Source organism: Desmodus rotundus, chromosome 1 (genome assembly GCF_022682495.2).
Source record: "Desmodus rotundus isolate HL8 chromosome 1, HLdesRot8A.1, whole genome shotgun sequence".
NCBI classification, from domain to species: Eukaryota; Metazoa; Chordata; class Mammalia; order Chiroptera; family Phyllostomidae; genus Desmodus; species Desmodus rotundus.
The window spans coordinates 188750512-188774472 of NC_071387.1; the positions used below are offsets into that span (position 1 = coordinate 188750512).

General features: G+C 42.7%; 2 protein-coding genes across 5 annotated transcripts in view; both read right to left on the reverse strand.

Annotated features, from left to right (window-relative positions):
• Positions 1–1855: 1855 nt before the first annotated feature.
• On the reverse strand, positions 1856–12605 carry ZNF622 (zinc finger protein 622). The gene is made up of 6 exons (XM_024578603.4): positions 11860–12605; positions 10820–11080; positions 10453–10615; positions 7297–7409; positions 3550–3693; positions 1856–2136 (listed from the first exon to the last, which is right to left on the reverse strand). Exons 1-6 carry the CDS (start codon positions 12464–12466, stop codon positions 2009–2011), a joined length of 1416 nt encoding a protein of 471 aa, XP_024434371.2. The 5' UTR covers positions 12467–12605; the 3' UTR covers positions 1856–2008.
• A 6272-nt stretch (positions 12606–18877) lies between these two features.
• Positions 18878–23961, reverse strand: part of RETREG1 (reticulophagy regulator 1) — a 112697-nt gene continuing 107613 nt past the window's right edge. For all 4 annotated transcript variants that reach the window (XM_053914007.1, XM_045186204.3, XM_045186206.3 and 1 more), the window contains 3 exons: positions 23805–23869; positions 23435–23561; positions 18878–21549 (listed from right to left, as the gene is read on the reverse strand). In XM_053914007.1, the coding sequence (XP_053769982.1) occupies positions 21059–21549; positions 23435–23561; positions 23805–23869 (683 nt within the window). In that variant the 3' untranslated portion in view covers positions 18878–21058. The remainder of the gene's footprint in view (positions 21550–23434; positions 23562–23804; positions 23870–23961) is intronic.

Here is a 23961-nt window from a genome sequence, read left to right on the forward strand (position 1 = left end):
GCATCCACCCCTAGGTCTTAGGGAATGTATCTTTGCTTGGCAGGCTCCAGCCGCTTCTCCAATGTGATAAGCAAGAGACATCAGGGAAAGAACCCACGGCTACAAAAGGAACACAACGGGGTGAGCTGCTAGCAAATCACTGTGTGGGAATGGGCCAGGACGCCCAAGGGACCCTAAGTACGTAAGACAGAATGGGAGCCAGTGCACTTAGGGAAAGGAAACAAGCACCCAAGAAGACCAGGAAGCAAACCATCGGAAATCTCCGTTCTTTCCTAGGCCACATAGAAGCACCCCCCAGAATAATTACATTTGTCATGTTTCTTGACTTGTTCATTCAACTATGGATATTTAAATCTCTCTCTTCTTTGCCTTCCCAATAGAACTTTCTAAATTTTATAAAATTGTGATGTAGATAGAGGTGAGGTAGTGAATTTTTTCACAATCCCTGAATCAGAACTGAGGTTATCTCCTCCTGAAGCCTGGAAGTCGAAGAAATTAAGTAAATGAAGGGAGTATTTTATTGGTCAGCAAACACACTATCCTCACTGGCCCCCACAAGGTAAAAAAGCTCAAAATGAAAAGGGTACGGATACAAACAAGGTGCACGCTAGTGCTGGGCTGGTGCGGTTAATGGCTAGGAAGAGACAAGTAGGTATCAGCTCCAGGGAGAGGTGAGTGCCGCTGGGGACACATTCTGTGGACACCTCGCCAGCAGTCGGGAGCAATGAACTAGGCTTACCACACTGAGTGAATGGAAAGCCGACCTGACAATGGTCCCAGCGCAGTGTGGTGAACTTTCAGTTAACTGTAAACGGAAAACCTACCTCATGCGAAGCACTACCTCATTTTCCCAGGATACAGAGTGAAAATGTGTCAATCACAAGAGACTAGGCCCTTGTACAAGGAGGATGCCTGAAGACAGGACGAAGGAGCAAAATGCAAGCCAGGGAACCCTCCCCTGTGGCTGATAATGGGCTGGTGTCCAGAGGAAATAGAATCAACTCAACTCTGCATCCTGAGGTGAAAGAAAAGGCATGTTACCTCGCAAACGAGGCCCAGCATGGTCTCCTGACGTCCTTCCACCCAGCACAGACAGAACACTGCTGACCAGCACGGGGGCCACCAGGGAGAACGTGAGCACTTACGTATGTGAGGGCCTCAGAGAGTGGTGGGTCCTCTAGCAGATTTCTTTAACCCCAACAACCTGTGAGGTAGAAAACACCTCACTTTGCAGACTGAAAAAACCAAGTCAGTCTTGCAAAATCACAAAGGTAGCTCAATGGATTTGAACTTCATGTTTAACTTCATTTCCAATTTTATCACTGTTTCCTCTCAACCACCGACACTGAGAATCTCTTCGGAGATTTCACCCTGAGGTAATTTTTTAAAATGGGATCTAACCCTTTTACATTTATTTCCCTCCCAAACTAGCTGCTCAGGCAACAGCAGCACAGGAAGCCACAGACTGCACTGTCGTTCTCATGTGCCATTTGGAAACGAGCAGCCTTACAGCAAGCCTCTGACATGCCCTTGAACTCTGCTGGGATTTAACGTACGTGCCTGAGACTCTCAGCGCCTCACGAGCCACTATACATCCAAATGAGTGACAGTGAAATGAGTCCCCTTACATAGGTTCCAGTGTCAGGTTCTGGTAAGTTTTTCTTCTGAAAGTTAAACTTCGGAATGAACAAGTCACTCTTGAGTTCCCGTATTATTCTGACAGCCATGAATCAGATAAAAGCTGAAACAATAAAGACACCGCCTAGCAGTCACGCAAGCTGAGTCCAGTAGACACACCACTCACTGTGGAAATATAACCTTTAAACCCTGTATAGAAATGACATTTGAAAACCAGTATGATTCTGCCTTTTATTATTAGGTCAGAACAGATGAAATACAGGGAGAAGTGTAGCAGCATACAGGCTCTGTCATATCGTGTGGCTTCCGCTGGTCCTCAGGCAAGGCCGGCGCCTGTGCAGGAGATGACAACGTGATCGGCAGCAGACCCTTAGAACATCACTTGGGGCCTAAAGTGCATCTGCTTGGTGGCATTGTTCTTCATCGCCGTCTTCAGCAACCACTTCGACTTCATCCTTTGGACGTACTGCATGTCCCGCTTGTTCATAAGAGCTGCTCCTGTGGTTGGAAAGGAGGTAGGAAATGAGGCAAATGTCTGTTATTTGTGATCAGAGAAAACCCAATCTTTGCAGAGAATCTCAAACTTAGCTGAGGGTTCTCGTATTTAAAGGAAAGCTGCTGACTTGGGATCTCCACGGGGTTTACATGTACCCGGAATTGCAAACCAGAACTTCTCTCTACATATACTTTCCTCTGGGACGACCCTCTCTGTTTCTCATCATCTAGAAAGGGCCTATAAGCCCGAAGGTACAGTCCTATTCATCTAAGGGGAAGAGAAAAGCAGAGACTATAAATTGAGTTACACAATCAAGACAAGTAAGATTAAAGTCACTGTCTGCTAGATTTAAGTGGCCGCAGGTCACAAAGCCACCAAGCAGGTGCACTTTAGGGCCCCAGTGAGGTTCTAAGGGTCTGCAGCTGATTGAGTCATAGTCTCCAGCATGGGCGCCCTCCTTGCCTGAGGGCCGGCTGAAGCTGGATTACATGACAGAGCTAGTTCTGCTAGTTCTGCTAGCAGTTCTCCCTTTCTGCTGCTAGTTCTCCCTGTACTTCATCTGTTCTGACCTAACAGTAAAAGCTCACAGTAAAGGAAACCAAGTGTGTTTAAACACAGTGGCACTGAACACGGATTTTAGTTGGACAAGGCTTTCCAGGCTATCAAAAAAGAGCTCTCCTCTTATTGTCTCCACAGTCCTCTAATGGACTGATGCTTTCCCAGAAGAGCTAAGGACAGAGCTTCATAGAGCAGACACATCAGACTAGCTTTAAACAGCTGCACAATGATGACGTGCCAAAGACTTAGAATTTCAGTGGCCTGCTTCATTCCTCTGGCTCTTACTAAATTTTGTATGGGAAAGTTACAAAAAGGAGTGATAGCTAGCCTTTATCATGTGCACGCACTATATCACACACGCATTATGATATTCCACCTGCCCAACTCTATGAGGTGGGCCCTATTATTACTATCGCCGTTTTACAAATGAGGAAAACGGAGGTGTGAGTGAATTAAATTACTCGTGCTCATCATTCAAGAACTCACGAGTTTATCAGATAGGTCATGTTTCACTCCACAGCTCAAGCTATTTGCCCCAAGGTTACTATTTAATTCTTCTGTGTAACCTCCAGGGCAATTCCAAACTTTGATGATTACTAAATACTCCTTCTGGGAACTGTTATCTTCTGAAAAAGTTAATGGTGTATATAGTTTTAGGAAGTTACTGTGACAGGAATATAAACTTTTTAAGTCACAGAACTTTGGGCTAACTGCCATAAACATATCAAGTGGTAAAGGAAGCCAAAGAGCCAAGAGGTTACGTTTCACAAAGACACATAAATGGAAGCGACTTCACGCCAGCCCCTTGCTGTAAAACGAATTCGTGGGCTGCTCCATGGCCGTCCGTCCCGACATACCCGTGCTGCCAGTCCATCCCAGGGCTCTGTACTGCTGGAGGACCCGGCCCACGGCTTTTTGATTCTTGGCAACTGCCACAGTTCTTGACAAGCCGAATCGCTGTTTGTAGTATCTCATCAAGGAGCGATGACCCACTCTGGCACCTGTTTTTCAAAAGAACCATATTTAACCACTGAGTTAGATACTTTTCCAAGACAGAGCTACAAAGCAAGGACTTTCCCAATCAGACTTCACAGGGTACCGAGCTGGAAAATGGGCATGCCAGAGCAAAATTTGCTCTACCCGCCGAAAAAAGGTGAAGCAGCCTAGTAAAAAATGAAAAAAAGAAAACAAACAATCAGAAAACAGATTTTTTAAAAAAGAGAATGGCAAGTCACTTTTAAGTGAAAAACTGAGCATCTTGTACTTTTACACAATATGCCTCCCTAGAACTCACACAGCAACAGCTACTAACACAGATAATGGGACCTTAGGGGGTAAGGCATCTTAAACTTTGTTTTTTATTTTAATAGAAAGAAGATTAAGTACAGAGGACAGTCTTGATGTTTAGGCTAACAGGCCACAGTCTGGGTCTAGAACAGAAATCAGTCCACCTTCCCTTAGCTTAAACCCTCTAGAGCAGTGGTTCTCAAACAGGGCTGATTTTGCCCTGAGGGCACTTGGCAAGGAGTGGAGACGTTTTTGGTTGTTACAGCTAGAGGGCAGACAAGGCATCGAGTGGATAGAGGTCAGGGATGTAGCTACGCATCCTGCCATGCACTGAATGACCCTCCGCGTCAGACTTACTGGCCCAAACTGTCAATAATGCCTGGGTTGAGAAACAACGCCCCATTGCTTTCCAAATAACGGAAAAATCCTAGTTCACCTAGTTACCAGGTGAAGTAGGATTTTAAAAGATGATTAAGTTGAATTCTCTCTATAGCTTTTGCTTATTTAGAAGGGTCTGGTAAAACTACGCAAGTCCATCATGCTTTCAGAGGTGAATTTCTATGGACTATCTGATTCTTTACAGGAACAGTGTGCTGACCCCTATACTTTAGCTTCACAGCAGGTGAAAGGGAAGGGGGCCAGCCTCTGTGATGACTAACTCCAGGCTCCATCAGAGCAGTGGCTCTCAAATCACGGTCCTGGGCCCATGGTGTCAGCATCACCTGAGAACTGCTCAATACAAGTTGCGTCTTCACACGAATGTTAATCAGGAAATAAGCCATCAAACACCTTTCCAGGTAGACATAAACATGTAGAACTTTAACCACAGCACACACACAAGGCGTAAAACAGCTATTTCCAATGAATGAATAAAGGAAATCTGGCTAGATAACCTAGCCATAGGTGGACAGCTTCTAGGAAAGTTTGACATTTTTATATATAAAAGTTTGAAATTCACACATATAAAACCATTTCTTTCAGAATCCTCTGTGCAGACAGACCACGAACAGGCAATGGCTGTAGGATCTAGACCTTTAATTTACGTGAAAAAACATTCTGTCAGGTAGGTGATTTTAAGTCCCTCTACCTGGCAAGCTACCTGAACACAGCTTATTGGCTACACAGGTACAGAAAAGTAGTTCCCTCCAGTTGATTTCTTGTCATCAGACTCAAGGGATGAGAAAAAGAAAACATCCAAATCAACGATAACATGGCCTTTGAATACCAACACGGATGAAAACGTTTCCCTGAACCCGACTGTTCGGGCGGCTTGAGAGTTACCAAACCTCCTAGACCACAAAACATAAGTGAGACACAGCTGAGGGATACAGACCCAAGGTAAACGAAGACTCTAGCAGGAAACCCCAGCGCTGTTTGTCGTGACTTTCTGTTTATAATGTTGGGGCGGAATGCTCCAGGCTTGTGACGATGACTACCTCAGAGTCATTAAATAATGCTGGTCATTAGTACATAATGCATCAATATACTTATATTCTTAAGCAGCATTTGGAAATACGTATTTATTGAAGTGTGACTTTTTAAAACATCCTTGAAAAGGACTCATTACCCAATGCCAAGGTGTCCAACAGCCAGCAGGAGAAATGAAAACAGTGTTTAGAGCCACCCCTGCCCTGTGTCAATGACAGTGAGCCCCTAACACCAAGTACCATGTGTAATGTGCTGAGAACAGCTCAACCTGAAGGCCTCCTCAAGGAAAATTAGCTTGAGAACACACTGTGACTGCACAATACGTAACAGGTGGGTCATACTCACTGTCTCAGTTATGGTGAAGTCACAACCGGCCCATCTATCTGTCACCACAGCAATAACCACTCACAGAACTGCCCAGGCCTACTTAACAATCAGCTTAACAATCGATGACACTGGACAGTGGAAAAGAAAAATATCTCCAACTGTAATTTTCCTAGGGTTACTATGTATCTCTTGTGGTTCACCAACAGTTTCACTGGGCTAGTCAGCAGCTAAGTAGATGTGTTTTTCACACCAACTTACTCCACAGGAACTGAAGAGCAAAGACTTCAAGCAACTGAGCCAGACCAGTTTCCAAAATAACGCTCACAGTGCCCTCTACTGGATGCTCGTTGTCACTGGTTCTGGGATCAGCCACTTGATCTGAAGGCCTAGATTTAAGGTATCACAACTACTGTTTTTGAAGCCACATTAAAGCCACATCTATGAACTGTGGGGATAAAATAGCACTAAGCTCTTCACATTAGAATCCCTCTCAAATTAGCTTAATTCTAACATCCATACCACAGGGGGGGAAATAAAAAAACACACGTATGGCCTAGTTAAGAACCTTTGGGATAAGGTAGTACCTGGCTACTAGTCAGGTCTTTCCTAAGTCTGTCTAAAAGTATATTCTGCAGCACTCTTAACATCAGACAGTTACGTCACAACTTCTAAGTCCACGTCACGGAGCTGTCCTGAAGTTTAATAGCCAACACTTTAAAATAACATGGCTCAGTAGGTGACCTGCAGCTGTGAGGAAGGAAACCCAGGCTTTAAAGACCAGGGATACTGGACTTTCAGCTCACCTCCTGGCCCTCTCTTTCACCGCCTAATGATACAGAGGCAAAGCAATCTGTTCCCAGTACAGCAGGAAAATACGGTCCAAGTCCCTCAGGCTTGCCGTAAAAATAAAATAATATACCTGCCTGACCATGCTAACTGCTTGGGAAATGCCAGGTATGTTTAGCATCTTATTTTCTCTCCCATTCCCTTCTCTTTCCTTCTCACGTGTTTCTCCAATTCTCACCAGCTAATCGTCACACTGTGAACAATAGGGGTGCCGCCGCATTCAGGCCTTGCCACCACCTTTACGCACCGTGGCTAAATCCCCACCACCGCGAGTACCGCTCCCACAGTACAAGACAGAACTCGAACTCTAACCCTGCCCCCCAGAATCAGACACAGGCAATCTGGGTGCTGTCAATCAGACACACCCTGTGCCTGACCATCCGTTTGGAAGTCTGAGCGACACAAGGAAACAGGAGTCAGTTCGAAGAATAAAAGTAATGTCAAGGTTAACAAGAAAAACGCTAATGAGGTGCAAAAAATTGATTAATGGAATAGAACAAGTCTACGTATTTAAAAACAAAAATAGATCCAATTTAAACAAAACAGCCAACACAGAGATAAGAGGCAACCTTCAGAGGATACTGTATACCTGAGAACACAAACACACATTTTAAGTTTTATTTTCATTTTCCCTCCGTATGGAAAAGGATGGATGGAAACGTGCCTCTCCGATAGGCTCACCGGCCAAGCTATTTATTTTTGACAAGTGTGCATACCAGAAGGTAGAATCAGCTCCATGGTTTCGTCATCATAATCCAAGGTCTTCTCTGAGGGCAACTCCTCCGCCTCATCAGGATCCTCCCCTTCCTTATGATCAGGGTAGCTACTCCTGCAACACAGTGAAGGGCATTAATAAATAGACGGAACCCCAAATTTAACTAAACACATAAATGGTATCTGCGGATATGGCAAACCCACTAGCTACCCAAAGGGGTGAAGCAGACTGCAGGGTCTGCAAGCTGAAAGGTTTGAGGGCAACCAACTTTTTCGCATTTTCTCTGAAGTAAAAGTGTGCAAATGACTTGTGAACTCAAAATAGATCACAGACCTAAATGAAAAACACAAAACTATAAAAATGCCTAGAAGGTAACACAGGAAAAATCTAGATGGCCTGGGGTGTGGTGATGACTTTATAGGTGCCACAACACAGGCATGATATCCCTGAAAGAAAACAATTGATAAACTGGACTATGTTAAAATGAAAAACGTCTATTCTGTGGAAAACAATGTCAAGAATATTAAACTATAAGCCACGGACAAAAGAATATATTTTCAGAAGACACACCTGATAAAATACTGTTATCAAAAATATTTTTAAAAATCTTAAAAACTCAACGATAAGAAAGCAAACGCCCAACTAAAAAATGGGCCAAAGACCTACAGACACTTCACTAAGAAGACATACAGCTGGCAAATAAGCATGTAAAAAGATGCTCCACATCATATTATCAGGGAAATGCAAATTAAAACAATGAAATGTTTAAAATCGGCAAAATGCAGAACACGCACACCAATGTTGGTGAGAATGTGGAGTGGCAGGCAGAAAGTCTCGTTCATTGCTGGCAGGAATGAAAAACGCTATGGTAAATCCACTCTGGACGACGGTGTGGCAGATTTTTACAAAGCTAATGATATACGGTCATTCTTTTACCATATGGTCCAGAAATCCTACTGCTTGGTATATCCCCGAAGGAGCTAAGAACTACTGTCAACGCAAAATCCCGCACACTGATATTTACAGCAGCTTTATCCGTAATTGCTGAAACTTGGAAGTAACCAAAATGTCCTTCACTAGGTGAATGGATAAACAGTGATATATCCAGACAATGGAATCCTATTCAGACCAAAAAGAAAGGAGCTGTCGAGCCATAAAGACATGGAGGAACCTTAAATGCATATTACTAAGTGAAAGAAGCCAGTCTGAAAAGGCCACATACCGTATGACTCAAATTACATGAAGGCATGGAAAAAGCAAATCTACGAGAACGTAAAACCGGTGGTTTCCAGGGTCTACAGCGGAGGGAGGGGACATACAGGGTTTTCAGGGCAGTGAAACTACTCTGCATGACCTTACAATGGTGGCTGCGTGTCATTACACATCTGTCCAACGAAGAACACCAAGAGTGAACTCTAACGCAAACTACGGAGCTGGTAAGGAGGAGTCAGTGCAGGCTCATCAATTGTAGCAAATGTACATCTAGTGAAGATGCTGAGAATGGGGGAGGCCATGCAGGTGTGTGGGGGGCAGGAGGTATTTGGAAAATCTCTGCACCTGCTGCTCAATGTTGCTATGAACCTAAGATTGTACTAAAAAAGAATGAGCGAATGACCTAAAATGGAATTTTTTTACCTATTTGTTTCTCTCTAGGAAAGCAGTCAGAAAGGAAGAAAAGGCAGAGCTGGAGATACAGTTCTCATCAATTGACCCATTATAATAAGCTCTGTAAACCGATGGTTGCCAGATGGCAGCAGGGCAGGGGAAAGGGGGAAATGGGGGCGGAGGGAACGACAGTCATGGAGATGTAAAGTACAGCATAGTGAATACACTCAATAATATGGTAATGACTATGCATGGTGTCAGGTGAGTACGAGACTTCTTAGGGTGATCACTTTGTAAGTTATATATATGTATAATCACTACCCTATACAGCTGAAACATAGTATTATATGTCAACGGTAACCAAAAATTTTTTTTAAAAATTTAAGGTTCTAGAACAGTGCTGCCCAACAGAATATTGTGATACAGACATTGTCTGTTTTAGGCAGAGTGTGTCCAAAATGGCAGCTACTAATCTATGTGCTTTTAAGCACTGAACTTTGACATGTAATTGTGCAACTGAAGAACCAAATTTTTTAATTTATAATTTAATTTCTAATTAACTTAATAGCCACATGAGTATACCTAGTAATTGCCATACTGGACAGTGTAGTTCTAAAAGAATGTGTTCCTAGAAATGTTCACATTAAATATATAGAAGATAATTGGAGAGATACACATAAAATGTTAACAGTAGACAGATAACCCAAAAGAAAAACAGGCAAAGACTTAATCAAATACTTCACAAGAGACATCTAAATGGCTAATTAATATATGAAAGGTTCTCCTCTACAGTGGTTGCCAGCAGGGAAATGCAAGTTAAAAGCATGATGGGATGCCACTGCACAGCCTCCAAAGTAACAGAAATGAAAAACTCTCCCCCACTACAAGAGAAATGAGGAGGAAAATGAAAGGACAACTGAAAAGACGAGTGTCTGAACACTTGTATCACGTGGATTATGCACACGTGGCATGTAACTATATACACCTGCATAACACACCTGTGCTGGGTCACAGGCATCTTGACACTAGCAATTAGCCGTTCCAGAGTGCCAAGCATAGATTCGGTGCATGATATATCAATTATACAAGTTTCTAGTGAAGAGTGAACCCCCTATGGGATAACCTCACCATCAAACGCCTGGGACCAGCCTAGTTCGGCAACCACCTCGGCCCCCTTAGGAGACAGAGACAGCTTGTACTTCAAGGACGCTGTTTTAGGGAAACCAAAACCTAATTCCTGTGCATCTGTTCTTAAGGTTAACAGGCAAATTAAACCATCATTAAACCGCCAAAAAGCCCCCAAGTATTCAAGTCAGACAAATTTCAGTGTGGGGCCTGAGATCTTCTCCTCATCAGATCTTTATCATATGCATCTATGTAACCATTACACTCAGTTTCTTATCTACAAAACAAGAGGGAATAACCACCCATATAGAGGTGCTGTAAGAATTATAAAGAATATACTGCACAGTGCCAGGCACACACATCTAACATCACTTCAATGCAAAGAGGACGACTTCACTGTGCTTCACGTTACAAACAGCAGACTTACCTAAAGTCATAGAAGTCTGCAAATTCCAAAGCAGCATCACCATCTGTGAAGAGCTTACAGTGGCTTTTGTCATTCATATGCGCTTGTACTGCTTCTGTGGAGTAGAAGGACTTCCCTTTCTCATTGCACCACAAGCAAATCTTCCCAACACCAACCTTCTCTCCTGGAAAAATATGAAAAAAGCTTTTGTAGCCAGATTATATCTCACCACATATCTGCACAATTCAGAAAAGATGCATCAAGTTTCTATCCTCACAAAATAAACATGTAATTACAGATTGGTAAGAAACATAAAACTAAGGTTTCCTTAAGACCTGCGGCCCAATAATACGCTCTTTCCTCATTAAAAGAAAGCTACTGTACTTACCCAAATACTGAATCAGTCCCTTAAGATCCGAAAGATACTCTATATCAGGAATAAAGAAGCTATGGACTTTAGTCATATGAGCCACATTCTTCATGAGGGAGCTTGAGTGATGGGGACAAAATAAGCAGTCCTTTACAGAGATGGCACCAAGCGGGGCACTTCCTCCGGCCTCTTTCTCCTCTGCATCCTGCTCCTCCAACTCGTCCATGGATTCAGCATCCTCACCTTCCAGTTCTTCATCAGAATCAAGATCTTCCCAATCTTCAAGCCAGAGGTTGAAAAACAAGGTTAGTTTAAGCATAGCAATCAAGAACCCACACAGGTCCACAAACAGGAGGCGGTAGTGTCCAGTGTTTGGAGAGAGACAGTGCTGACTTACCTCCCAGGACAAGCCCTCTTTCAAGATCTCAATTTTAACTATTCCTTTACCACAGACCAATTTGTATGGCTAAGAAATACCTTAATCTTTCTTTTCCAGCCCACAGTAAGCTCCCTGAAGGAGTCTTTGCCTCCTTCCCCGGTCCGTACGTACACCCACCAACAGTGTTAATAGGATGTGTGATGAGGGAAGGAAGGAATAACTAACTCAAAGTCAAGCAGGCCAGATAGCTGGCTGCAGCTCCTCATTTCTGGTTAGCTAGCTGATTCTGAACCCCGCATTTGATTGTTTCAGTCAACTCAATTAAATGTGAAACCAGTACTAGAAACCCAAGAGAATTACAGCATGCCCTTCAATGCATATGTTTAAAAAAGCCTCCTAATTCAAAATAGAGGACGCATCAACTCATTCTACAAGTGTTTAAGGACCTATTTTCCCCCAAGGAAGGTTTCAGGCTCTGAATCTCCGACAGTAAAGGAAACAGACAAAATTCCCGCAGAGATGCAGGACAGACAAGCAACTTCAGAAAGCACCGAAACCTCCCCTACAACTTTCACTTAAAATCGGATCCTTCCCTCCTTCAACCCTGAGTATCCATGTGGACACCAAAGGGGACCGATTTCCTACATCCGTCCCCCACGCCCCGCCCCAGGGCCCCTACCGTCTCCATCCAGGTCTTCCTCCTCACTCTCCTCCTCCCCCTGCTGCTTCGCCAGCTTCTTCGCCTGCCGTTCAAACCACTGCAGCCGCGGAGGTTTCTCCGCCGGGTCTCGGTCGTGAGTCACACGTCCTCCATCCGCCACCGCCACGGGACTGCCGGACTCTTTATTAGGCGCTATGGGACCCTTTTTGGGAGACGGCTGAGCCTTGATGACCTGCTGGATGGCCGCGTTCATGGCATCCTTGTCCACACCGTCCAAGCCCAACCCTTTCTCCAAGTTCTTCTCATTCATCATCTCCACCTTGCGATTCACCGCCTTCCTCTCCAGCTCCACATGCCGCCGGGACTTGAGGTGGTTTTCGTAGGCGTTCAAACAGGCGAACTTCTTACTGCAGACGGTGCAGTAAGTGGCCGTGCCCTTGCTCTCCTGCTCCGCCACGGCCCGCTGGGCCCGCACGCGCTCCTGGAAGCCCTCAGCAGTGACCGGGGCCATGTCGGCCACTTTTCGCTTCAAGTTGTAGCGGTGCCAGTCCGTCTTGTAGTGAGCCCGCTGCATCTCCGGGTCTTCGAACGCCACCCGGCAGGTGATGCACGTATACGTCGCCATCCTCAGGCAGGAAACAAGAGGTGACAGAGACAAAATCTAGTGATCAGCGTCCCGATCCCAAGAGTCGCTCAAACCTTAACTCGCTTCACTGCTGGCCAAGAGTTAAAGTGCACGCAGACTTCCGGAGTGAATCAGAGGGCGGAGACCGTACACGAGGGAAGTCATTCCCGGCTGGACAGGAAGTCCCTCCTCTCAACCCGCATCTCTCCCAATGAGGAGTCGGGAAAGGCAAGAGATGCCATTGGCCAACCAGGCCCCGCCTACTCGGCCTAATGCCGGTGTTGATTGGATCAGCCTGGGTATTGATTGTGTGCTCAGAGCTGAGTTTTGGTTGAATCCTTTAAGGTGGGCGATGATCCGAGGCTTAGGAGACTTCACCTTCCTCCTTGATTTTGGCAGCGATGTGAGGTGGTTTGTATGATCGCTGCGACAGAAGGGGAAGTGGGGCGGCCGGGGCTGCTCCCGGTCCTTGGAGGCCCCTGAGGGGTTCTGACGTCCCCGCGACGGTCGGGGCTTTCCCGAGGACCACCCGCTGCGCCTCTGCCTCCCGGCGAATTGGTGTCACGAAAGTGAGGCTTGCCAACCCACGGATCTGCTCACCCGAGCCCTCGCCGGCCGGCTAGAGTCCAGAGACCCGGGACACTCAGGCCTGATGCTGAGGGAATGCACAGGAAAACCGAGAGCCCAGGTCTAAGCCCAGCCTTTCTCAGGCGGCCCTTCAAGGGAAAGGCGCAGGCGAAACTCATGAATGAAAAAATGCCAACTAGCAAGCAGTAAAGAGCCAGCCAAATCGCTGCCCAATAGAAATCTAATCCAAGCCACATATGCCACATTAAATCGAATAGTAGCCACGATTTTAAAAAAAAATAGGAGGTAATGTTAATATGTTTTATTTAACCCAGTACATCCAAAATATTATTTCAACATGTAATCATCCAAAAGATTTAATGAAATGTTACATTCGTTTATTGGTACTAAACCTTGGAACTCCAGCGTGTATGTTACAATTAGCAGCTCTTCTCCATTCGGACTACCGTCATTTCATGTGCTCAGTTAACTCTGCCCCTGGATGTCGCAGCGCAGTTCTGTAGGAAACAGGAATGTTAAGGGCTTAGAGGGTGCTGGGGCTCATCTGCACAGCCTAACTGAACCAGCCGTCACAGTTACAGGCTGAAGATCACATGTTCAGAATCCAGGTGGCCCTTACCACCAAAGATAGAGATGTTTTCAAAAATCTAGGTCAAGGCAATGTTGCCCTTCTTACTCAAAACCCTCCAGTGGCTTCCCTTGACTCAGAATAAAATCCAAGCATCTTACCACTATGATCTAAACGTTGTGCCTCCCTCCATCCCCAAATTCCAATGCTGAAAGAAAACCTAATGCCCAAGGTGGTGGTGGTGTTGCAGGGGTGTTGGGGCTTGGGAGGTGATTAGGTCATCAGGGCAGAACCTTTGTGATAGGATTAGTGCTTTTTTCCTAGGATACCCAGGAGAGAATACAATAGTCTGTGATCAGAAATGAGGGCCCTCATCAGACCATGCTGGCACCCTGACCATGGACTTCCAGCCTCCAGAACTGTGAGAAATAGACTTGTTGCTTATAAGCCACCCAGTCTATGGTATTTTAGTATAGCAGCTTGTATGGAATGAGCAACTTTTTATTCTAGGAGGCCCTATGTGATTTGCCACCACTCTTACCCCTACTTCTGCCCTCCTGCTACAGCCCGTTTCCCACTCTGCTCACTCCACTTCGGTCACATTGAAACTGTTGTTGTTTCTCTAACAAGGAAAAGCCAACATCTGTTGTTGGTACTAAGTCTTAGAAACCCTTAAAGCTCCGTTTGGAACATTCTTTTGCTGGATTGCTTCCTTCAAGATTTCTGCCCAAGTGCCTGTATCAGGCGGCCTACCCCCCACCCAACTCTCGTTTTTACTAAGCGTAACTTTTCTCTATAGCACTGTATTAATTACTCTATCAAATTAGCCCAGATTTAGCAGCTTAAAGCAACAAACTTTGATGATCTGAGCTCCTGTAAATCAGGAATGTGGGTGTCTCAGGATGTCAAGGCGTTGTCGTGAACACGTGGTCCAGGGCTGGAGTCATGTGAAGGTTTGACTGTGGCTGAAGGATCCCCGTGGAAGATGGCTCATTTACAGGCTGATAGCAAGGTTTTCATTCCTCACAGAGGTGACTGCTCCACAGGGCTGCTTGAGTGTCTTCGTGACGATTGGCGTCCTCCAAAAAGAGCAAAGTGGAAGCCATGATGTCTGTTATGACCTGGTCTGGGAAGTCACACAGTTTTCACAATGTGCTATCACAGTCCTGTGCTGCTTATGGACAGGGAAAGTTCTGAAAATACACAGGCGGCCTTGGTATGTGAACACCATAGAGTGCACTTACACAAACCTAGATGGCCTGGCCTACTGCACAACCAAACCATAGGATATAGCCCATTGTGCCTAGGCTACAAGCCAGTACAGCAGGTTAATACACAAAACGACGTGAGATTAAATCAAGTACGAGAGAAAATGATGCAATCAAGAGGTGGTAAAGAAGAGATGTATGAGGATGCTGCTGGCAGAACACGGGATAATGTTTTACAGCAAACGTTTTTTTGTAATTGGAAAGTGTGCACTCCCACAAAAAGTATAGTAAGTGCATAAACCAGTGACATAGTCTTTTATTTTCAAGTATTATGTATTGTACTGTACATAACTGTACGTGCTATACTTTTATACAACTGGCGGCTCAGGTTCACACCAGCCTCACCACAAACACGTAATGTGTTGTGATGTCACTAGGCTGTAAAATTTTTCAGCTCCACTATTATCTTATGCGATCACCCTCATATATGTGGTACATTTTTGACCAAAACATCATTATTCAGTACATGACTAACAAAGGTCAGCCTTATTAAACGTGGGAGGGGTCCACATAAGGGCACAAGGGCACGAGTAGGGTGTCTTTGGGGACCGTTTTGGGAAATTGGCCACCACTAGTACTTGCTGTTTGTGACTGATTTCCCAGTGTTAGCTCTGAAAGTCTCGTATCCCAGGAAACCCCTCCACCTGGGAAAACGAGAATGATTTGGTCCCATTAAGCATTCATCACCCACATCTGGACTATAAGCCCGGCGAGAGCAGGGAGGCCTTTCGCTGCTGTGCACTAGAGCAGTGTTAGAGCCATACATACAAGGGGGGACCAAAACCCCCCAAGTAGCCCTCTGGTAAACACAAGCCAATCACTAACCGATCTCTGAGTTAAATTTTCCACAGCATCTCCTGAGTGCTATAGTAATGTGTCTAATCTCTGCTCACAATATTATCAAAAATATTTATTGCCAAGTTATCATCCGACTGAATCATTTAAACTGAGACCACCCATGAAAAAAATTAACTTGAAAATATTGAAAAGTAAAATTCCTCCCAGATACTGTCAGTTCACTTCAGCTCACTAATTACCAAGCTGTTGAGGCACGTGCTGTAGCAGTGAGCTGCCTGTGACGACGTGGCTGGCTCCTCTTCAGTCTCCGGCGGTGCTGGGATGTGGAGTTTGGATGCTCACAACATTCTTACAAGTTAGTAAGGTCACCTTCAGGTCAGTTAATGGAGTGATCACGATATTTGCTTGTCTCAGGCTTACTGCTCTTCACATCCCTGTATTGTAGTGGCAACTTGGTTTTTAAAAGGAAAACTGTAAAGGAGGTAGGGTTGCTGAGGTTACCTTTTGGGGGTGACAAATACAGAATATAAAACTAACATGCATTGATTGAATAAGTGGTTCACAATGACTATGAATTCTGTGTTCATAACCAATGGTAAGTATTGTGATGTTTCAATAATTTTAAGACATTTTACTACCTGTTAGTTTTGGGTCCCTAAAAATGCAAAGTTTTGTTTTTAAATGTACAAGGAATTAGAATGTACAGAAAAACCTGGTTATTATAGCACTTAAAACGTATTGATCAGGTGGTTTCTGGATTCTTTGAAAAAAAAATTAAATCAAATAACTCATCTAATAATATAGTAAAATTCTGTTAAACTATTTAACATTATGATCACTTAATATATTTTTTTAAACATTCAATAATATTACATTAGAAAGAGAATAGGCATTGGGGTCAAACTGGCTTTTCCACTTACTAGCTATGTAACTTTGGGCAATCAATTTAAACCCGTCCTTCCGGCAAAATGCTCTTAGTACCACTTAACGGTACAGTCATGGAGATTACACACAATCCTAACTGTAATTGTGTTCTATGTATCAGACCAGGGCTGGCAAACTTCTCCATAAAGAACCAGACAGTAAGCATTTTAGGCTTTGTAGGCCTATGTTCTGTTATAGCTATTCCACGTTTCTCTGTCCTAACTACTCAACGTTTCTGCTGTAGCACGAACACAGCCCCAGGCAGTACGGAAATGAATGTAGCACATTCTAGTGAAACTTTATTTATGAATGCTGCATTTTGAGTTTATATATTTTTCATGTTGTGAAATATTCTTCTGATTTTTTCACTATTTAAAACTGTAAACGAGTCACCTTTATTGGTATTCCACACAGAAACATGTGGCGGGCCAGGTTTGGCCCACAGGCTGTATTTTGCCAACCTGTCTTCGAAACTTAATTCTCACAGCATACTGTGAGGTAGGTGTTATTTCTTAATTTTACAGGTAAAGAAAATAGGTTCAGAGATGTTAGATGACGTAGAGGCACAGCCAGTAAGTGTTAGAACCACATAAAGTGACTCGTGTAGAATCTTACACATGGGCCAGAGTCAACTGAAATGGGCATTTCTGCAAAACTCTTCATCCTTTATTCCACAGCACTTACTGGGTTATGAGGCCAATAAAGTGGTAGGCCCATTAAAAGAAACTTAAAGAGTTTTCCTGTAAGTAGGCACTTGTCTTTTGACTTTGTCTTCATGTTTAAAAAGATTGCTTAGTTGAAACATAGGCAGGAAAAAAAAATTGCTATCTTGGTTTATGTTTTCTACAGCTTTTTTCATCCCCTGAAGGTGTTTCAAATGCTTCCCCCCCCTCCCCCGCATTCACTCTCAAAACATCCCTGTGTGAAAAGATAAGAATTAGCTTTCTAATTTTATGCTTAGAGAAACCGAGGTGGTGGTTTGGAGATGTTAGGTGACTTTGACATTGTGCCTTAGGGTCAGAGTATTAACATCAGAACCAGAATGTGTTCTCCTGACATTCCATACTAACCAAAATGTTTTGGTGGAAATGGGGGAATAACACACAAAATATACTTCTGGGACTGTCTAACTTCATCATGGTAACAAATGACCTCTGACAACAGTGTAGTGAGGGTGTTCAGAATAATTTCTGTCTTATAACTAATATAATTGGAACAGTATAAAGACTACATCAACCTAAGTTATAAACAGAAAAGGAAAACATTTAAATCACTTTTTCTTAAATGTAGATTTGCTTCTTGCCTAAAATCAATGTATGCCAGCATTTGCCTTTTTAAAAGGAAGAAAGTTGCACTGTGTCAGATGTTGGAGGGAGATGCCTCAATGTGTTGAGGATGTTTGCCAGTTGCAACACCTTATACAAATTTCTTTTCCTAAGAGAATACTAAACTGGGGGGAGCGGTTTTTTAAAAATCACTTTTGAAGATTTTTAGGGTCAGAAGACAGCAAAGATGTTTCAGAATGAGAATATACACACTGCTTTAACCCTGGGTTGATCTTTCAAAGCAAACATGACCTTCTTGGGCCCTGTTCTACTGTTTCAGATCAAAACGCATGGTCAACATTTGCTATTCCCATTGTATGATTCTGCTGAGCATCTTCTACCCAAAATGCGCAAAATCACTTTTCTACAACTCTATAATTTTTTTTTTTAAATCCATGCTTCAGATTTTGATGACTGCATAAATCCTCATGGTAAGGGACATATAGTCCCCCACTACATGGGATCAATCACAGGGTTTATTGTTACTAAATCTTAAAATCAGAAACAAGGTTATATATAATGCTCCCCCACCAAAACAAACAAACAACAGGCACACACACACACAAGCAAAAACCCTCGCCATCCCTGTTTGTTTGAATTAAGAATACCATTATTGCATTGTGTAAATTTGTAATCATATTCTCGAACAAATAACACTGAAGTGCATATGTGGTTATAATGCTACTGTCCATAGAGAGCTGGTATATCTCCTCCATGGTGCTAGTATAACACATTTTTCTTCCCTCTCCTCTCCTCCCGCCCTCCCCATCCCTAGGCCCCTTTTAATTTATAGTTAATAACAATTGATTCTGGTGCATTATTCATACTATCAGCTCTTGAGTTTATCTTCTCTTGTAAGCTTGTCCACTGACTTGTAACACATCCTTTAATTACTTGGATTATTTAAATTCTTGTTTTCCCTTCAATAAAGAAACTGAGATGACCTTTAAACTTTTTGACTTTATGGCCAAAAATGTTTTTTAATGAAGAAGCATACACATAAAAAAAAAAAAAGAATCCTGGTCACAACTATTTTATAAATATGTGACTGTATTTTTCTTCATGTCCAGAAACTTATTGGATAGAATTCAGGTATATGCCTCCCAAAAGCACACAGTTCATGGATCTAACACCAAGTTTTCATTTGTTCCAAAATGGGCAAGATAATGAAGGCACAGGCTCACTTTGTGTCAGTAAAGGGCATCAAACACAGCTATGAGGCACTAACGACATAAGCGCAGTCAATCACAGAAAGCAGGTGTTCAAAGTCTTCAGTGACTTCTCCCCCTTTAACATTTGGCAAAATTCAGTCTAGATACTTTAATACCTCAGAAAGAAAACATAAATAAGACATGCTACATTAAAATGTCAGACTACCTACAAGTAGTCTTTAGAAATATAAGGAAAGGGATAAAACGAACAGAGGGGACCACAGATTTCCTATATTCTTGGATTATCCTTCCTTTCTGAGGGTCTCAGATGTCTGGAAGCATCTGTAGAAATGCCAGCTGAACCTGACGATTGAAGAGATTGTTGGTTGGTATTGCTGGCATGGTCCCTCAACGCTATTAAAAGTTGTATCATAGAAACAAAATTAGCTTGATTTCTGCTCTTTAGTCCTTTGTTAAAAAAGCTAAGTCAAATCTGGTTATTTAAAGACGATCTAAAAAGTTTAAAATAATGGAAACATATATTCTAGCTTCCCAATGAGAAACAGATTAAATATTTAGACTTCAATGGCAAATAAATACACTTTAAAGCCAAGCTAGTTTTTCTCCTGTAAAAGAGTCTATACAACCTACAAAACCAGTTATTGTTGCTCTACTGCTGACCGCATCACTCACAGAACAGACCAGGAACTAGCTTCATGATTTTAAGAGACATTTTCCATGACAGTGTATCAAACATAAGGGTTTAACCTACATCTGAGCAGACAGAACAGATCTGCACTCACAATAACCCTATTACAAACATAAGACAACTGAACCACAAAAACAGCCCAATCTCTGTTTACATCAAAACCACCGTCTACGTGATATAGAATTACTTGTTTTCGATGGGTCAGTATCACCCACTGCAGGACTACAGCTGGCGGTCTACAAAGCATGCCATGTAGAAGGAAGCCTAAGTCTACAACTGCCGAAACAACGTGGAAATGTACCAGCTTATCCCAAAGAGTTAAATGTATTTTAAGAATTTTTTCCTAGGAAATTAACTTTGATATTATTTCCCAAGTCCTTCAACTAAAGATGCCCTAATAATTTTTGTCTTTTTACAACAAAATATCAAAAATGTTTACCTGTTTCTAAATATTAGGAGCAAAGGAGCTGATACAGCATGTATTCATGATTAATTGTTGATATTTCAATGAGTTATAATAAACTGTTTTTGCATGCTTGAAAAAGTAATTGTAAAGAAAACATAAGGAGTACTTTTATGGACGGATCTCAATAATTTGGTGCTTTCTTTTTGCTTTAAAACCAACCCCTAATATTCATCTCTGAAAACATAGTATGTGTGTATATGTGTTTATAGATGTATGTATATGTTTGCATGTATGTGTATATACACACACAATTGACCCTTGAACAATGCGGGGGTCAGGGGCAGTTAGAACTCCGTATATATCTTTGCCTACCCCCAAAACTTAACTATTAATAGCCTACCATTGATCAGAAGCCTCACCGATAAACAGTTGATTAACACATTTCGTGTATGTATTATATACTATATTCTTAAAAGAAAGTAAGCTAGAAAAACAAAAATGTCTAAAAAAATTATAAGGAAAATACATTTATAGTATTTATTGAAAATAATCCACAAAGAAGTAGACCTGCACAGTTCAAATCCGTTTGTTCAAGGGTCAACTGTATGTATATATTTTTTTTCATTTCCATGCTCATTACATACAAACAACCATCAGAGATATCAATCTATCAGTGTCAGTGGGTATATATCCAATTAATTCACTGCAGAAGGGAAAATAAGACAAAATAATCTAAAGTAATCAGTAAAGCTCACAGTTCGAAAACATATTTTCCTTTTTTTTCTTTTTTTTTTTTTGCTTGTTTGAGACTTTTTGGTAATTTATCTGGGCTCTGTCACACAAGCTGATTCCAGACTAATGGCCTCCAAGCAGATTTGAAAGGAAGCCTGAAGACTTCTTGCTTTGCTGAGCTTCTTCCTGGTCTTGTGAAAGTCCCAATTCACTCTCAATCTGATCAAGCTCTGACTGGTCAAGGAGTTCAAAGTCATCACCTTCTTCGGTGTCTGTGTCCTCCCCTGGGCTGGGTGCAGGCTGCGAAAGGGCTTGCTGTGCACCCTCCATCTGGTCTTTGATAGCAGCAGTCACTGCAGCTGTGATGACGTCCCCCGCCAGGCTGCTCATCAGTTGGAAGGTTTGGTCACTGCTCAGAGGAAGAGTGAGACCAGCTGCGGACTGCCTCTCCCTTCTGGGTATGAGACCGCCGTCCAACTGTTCCTTCTTTCTCTGGAGCTCAGCGGGCAAGCCAAGGCTTAGTTCCTCTTCATCGTTTGTTCCCATGCCATTTTCTAGAGATGGAAAATCGGAAAGGCCTCGAGAGAAAACTTCCTCACTAGGTCGGTCAAGATCTGTGAAACGCACAACAGAAGTTCATGTTTAAGCACGTACATAACTTTGAGATAAAAGCGCTGAAATAAAAGTTGAAATCAACTCAGCCACACATGTTGGACCCCTCCCAAATTTGGGACACTTTGTATCCACAAGCACACAAATACCACATGTCCCACCGACATCTTTAACTTCCCTTGTAACTGCAAAGCCGTGTATGTAATGACTGAATATTCAACCTGTCCAATGTTAGGTTGAGGCTTTGTGACTGAAATTTAAACGTTCACCATAAACAAAAATTTCATCCTGTCCCTGGGGAGGAAATTAGCTTAAGCCAACGTGGTTATGTATGGTCACAAAATAAAAAATATTTCAACTGGAGGTTTCATGGTATCTGGAGCAGCAGGTGTGGAATATTCCCCAACCTTAGCATTTTCATCCATGAAGATCCATCTGCGTATCTGTAACCTGTGTTTGTTTAAAGCAATGAATCAGAGGATGTTGCTCCTTCTCTTCCATGTCCAACCTCAGAGCATATGGAAACATCTGACTTCCCATAAATACAGCTGAAATTGACCATATCATTTTAACCAAACTCATGTCCTGAATATACACACAGAGAAACACTTTTAAGATTCAGGAAATTTGAAAGCATTGCCTGGTTCATAGGCAAACAGTGATTTTATTGTTTTTCACTTCTCATAGAAAATCTTTCAGTATAATGGTTAACTCCTACGACAGTGATCTGAAATATTCGATCTAATTACGGAAGTCTCGTCTGTGGGTTGGGTTATTATTGCCCCTTCACTGTGTAACTCTGGGATGGGATGCTTAAAAACAAAGTGTGTGTTTTCCAGGTCTTGTGGATATTGAGAGTTTATAGAGCTTCCGTGGACTTCAATGATCCTCTTGTTCGAATGCACTTTAAAGCTGAGGAAATTGAAGTCCATACAAATTTTGTCACCTGCTTAAGGACATACAGTTAGCTAATTACAAAGGGAAGCCAACACCCAGGTCCCCCAGACTCCCAACCTGTCTCCTTTCAAACCCTATACCACTTCCCTCCTTCCTCTAGAAAAACAGTATTCTTGCATTTCACCTAATTATTAAAAATGAGAGTTTATTTTTTTAATTTTTAAACTAACTTTGAAGAAAAACATGAGAAACCCTGGAGTCAGCTTTGGACTCAGGGAGTCTGCCCTCCATAGTTCTGTCTCTGTTAGTGAGAACCAGCCCTGGATATTTCTGATTAGCTTCTCCCCCTCCTCCCATGCTTGCTATAAGCTATAAGCTTGCTATAAGCCACTAGATATATTAGACATTCATTTTGTTCACGGTCAATATTTATTTGTTTTCAAAATAAAGGCAGACTTTTGGATATGGACTTGCTTAGATTTTCTTCTCATCAAAAAATCATGGCTTTTGAGGTACAATTCATATGCTGCAAAATTTACCCCTTTAAGGTGTACGATTCAGTGGTTTTTAATATATTTACAAAGCTGTACAACCATTACCCCTACCTAATTCTAGCACATTTTCATCACTCCAAACAGAAACTCATACAAAGAAAGAAAGGAAGGAAGAAACCCATAGTAATTAGCAGCCACCGTTCCCCTTCCCCCAGGCCCCACAGCAGCCACGCAGCCACTTTCCATCTGCATGGCCTTGCCTATTCCGCACGTTTCACATAAACAGACTTACACAGACTTGTGTCTGGCTTCTTTCATTTTGCCTCATGTGTTCAAGGCTCATCCACATCGTAGCAAGTGTCAGTACCTCACTCGGAGAGCCAAGTGGTAGTTCACTGCAGATACAGCCCACTTTGTTTACCCACTCAGCAGTGGACAGAGTTAAACACTTCGGCATGCGCTCGTAACTACAGGAAAAGGAGAAATGCGAACGTACCATCGGAAGTGTCTGTCTGCGGCGTGTACCCTTCCGAGAGGTTGAAGGTCCCGTTGTCAGTCCAGGAGACCTCGGACACATCTGTGTCGGACACAGACAACTCTTTGGCGGCCGCCCTCAGGCTAATCTGTGTTAACATAAATGCCAGCGGCACACTGTAACCTCCTGTGGCAAACCTTTTGAAAACTCTATACTAACACCAAAAATGTCAGAATAATAAAAACCATATGAATATTTTCCTTTCAGAATTGTTCAATCATCTTAGAGAAACAGGAGGAGTCTATTAGGAAAATCATTCTGCTTTAGTGCATGTAAATAAATTTACAGTCAAACTACACAGGAACAAATTGAAAACTAAACAAAAAAATACCTTAGGACAAAGAGCTGAAAAGTCTAATTCACTGTCATCTTTGTGACTTTTTTCTTTGTCTGCTTCTGTTGAGAAAAAATTTGGAAGCTTTCAGTTTCCCAACCAGCTTAGACAGAGTGTATTTTATCCATTACATACCCTTACCCACATTCCTCAT

Excerpts from the sequence above, each read along its gene's own strand:
- ZNF622 (XM_024578603.4), bottom strand. The coding sequence starts at position 12,466 with ATGGCGACGTATACGTGCATCACCTGCCGGGTGGCGTTCGAAGACCCG. Across the intron at positions 10,616-10,819 it reads GGGACTGATTCAGTATTTGG|GAGAGAAGGTTGGTGTTGGG; the intron begins GTAAGTACAGTA and ends ATATTTTTCCAG. Across the intron at positions 2,137-3,549 it reads GGGATGGACTGGCAGCACGG|GAGCAGCTCTTATGAACAAG; the intron begins GTATGTCGGGAC and ends TTCCAACCACAG.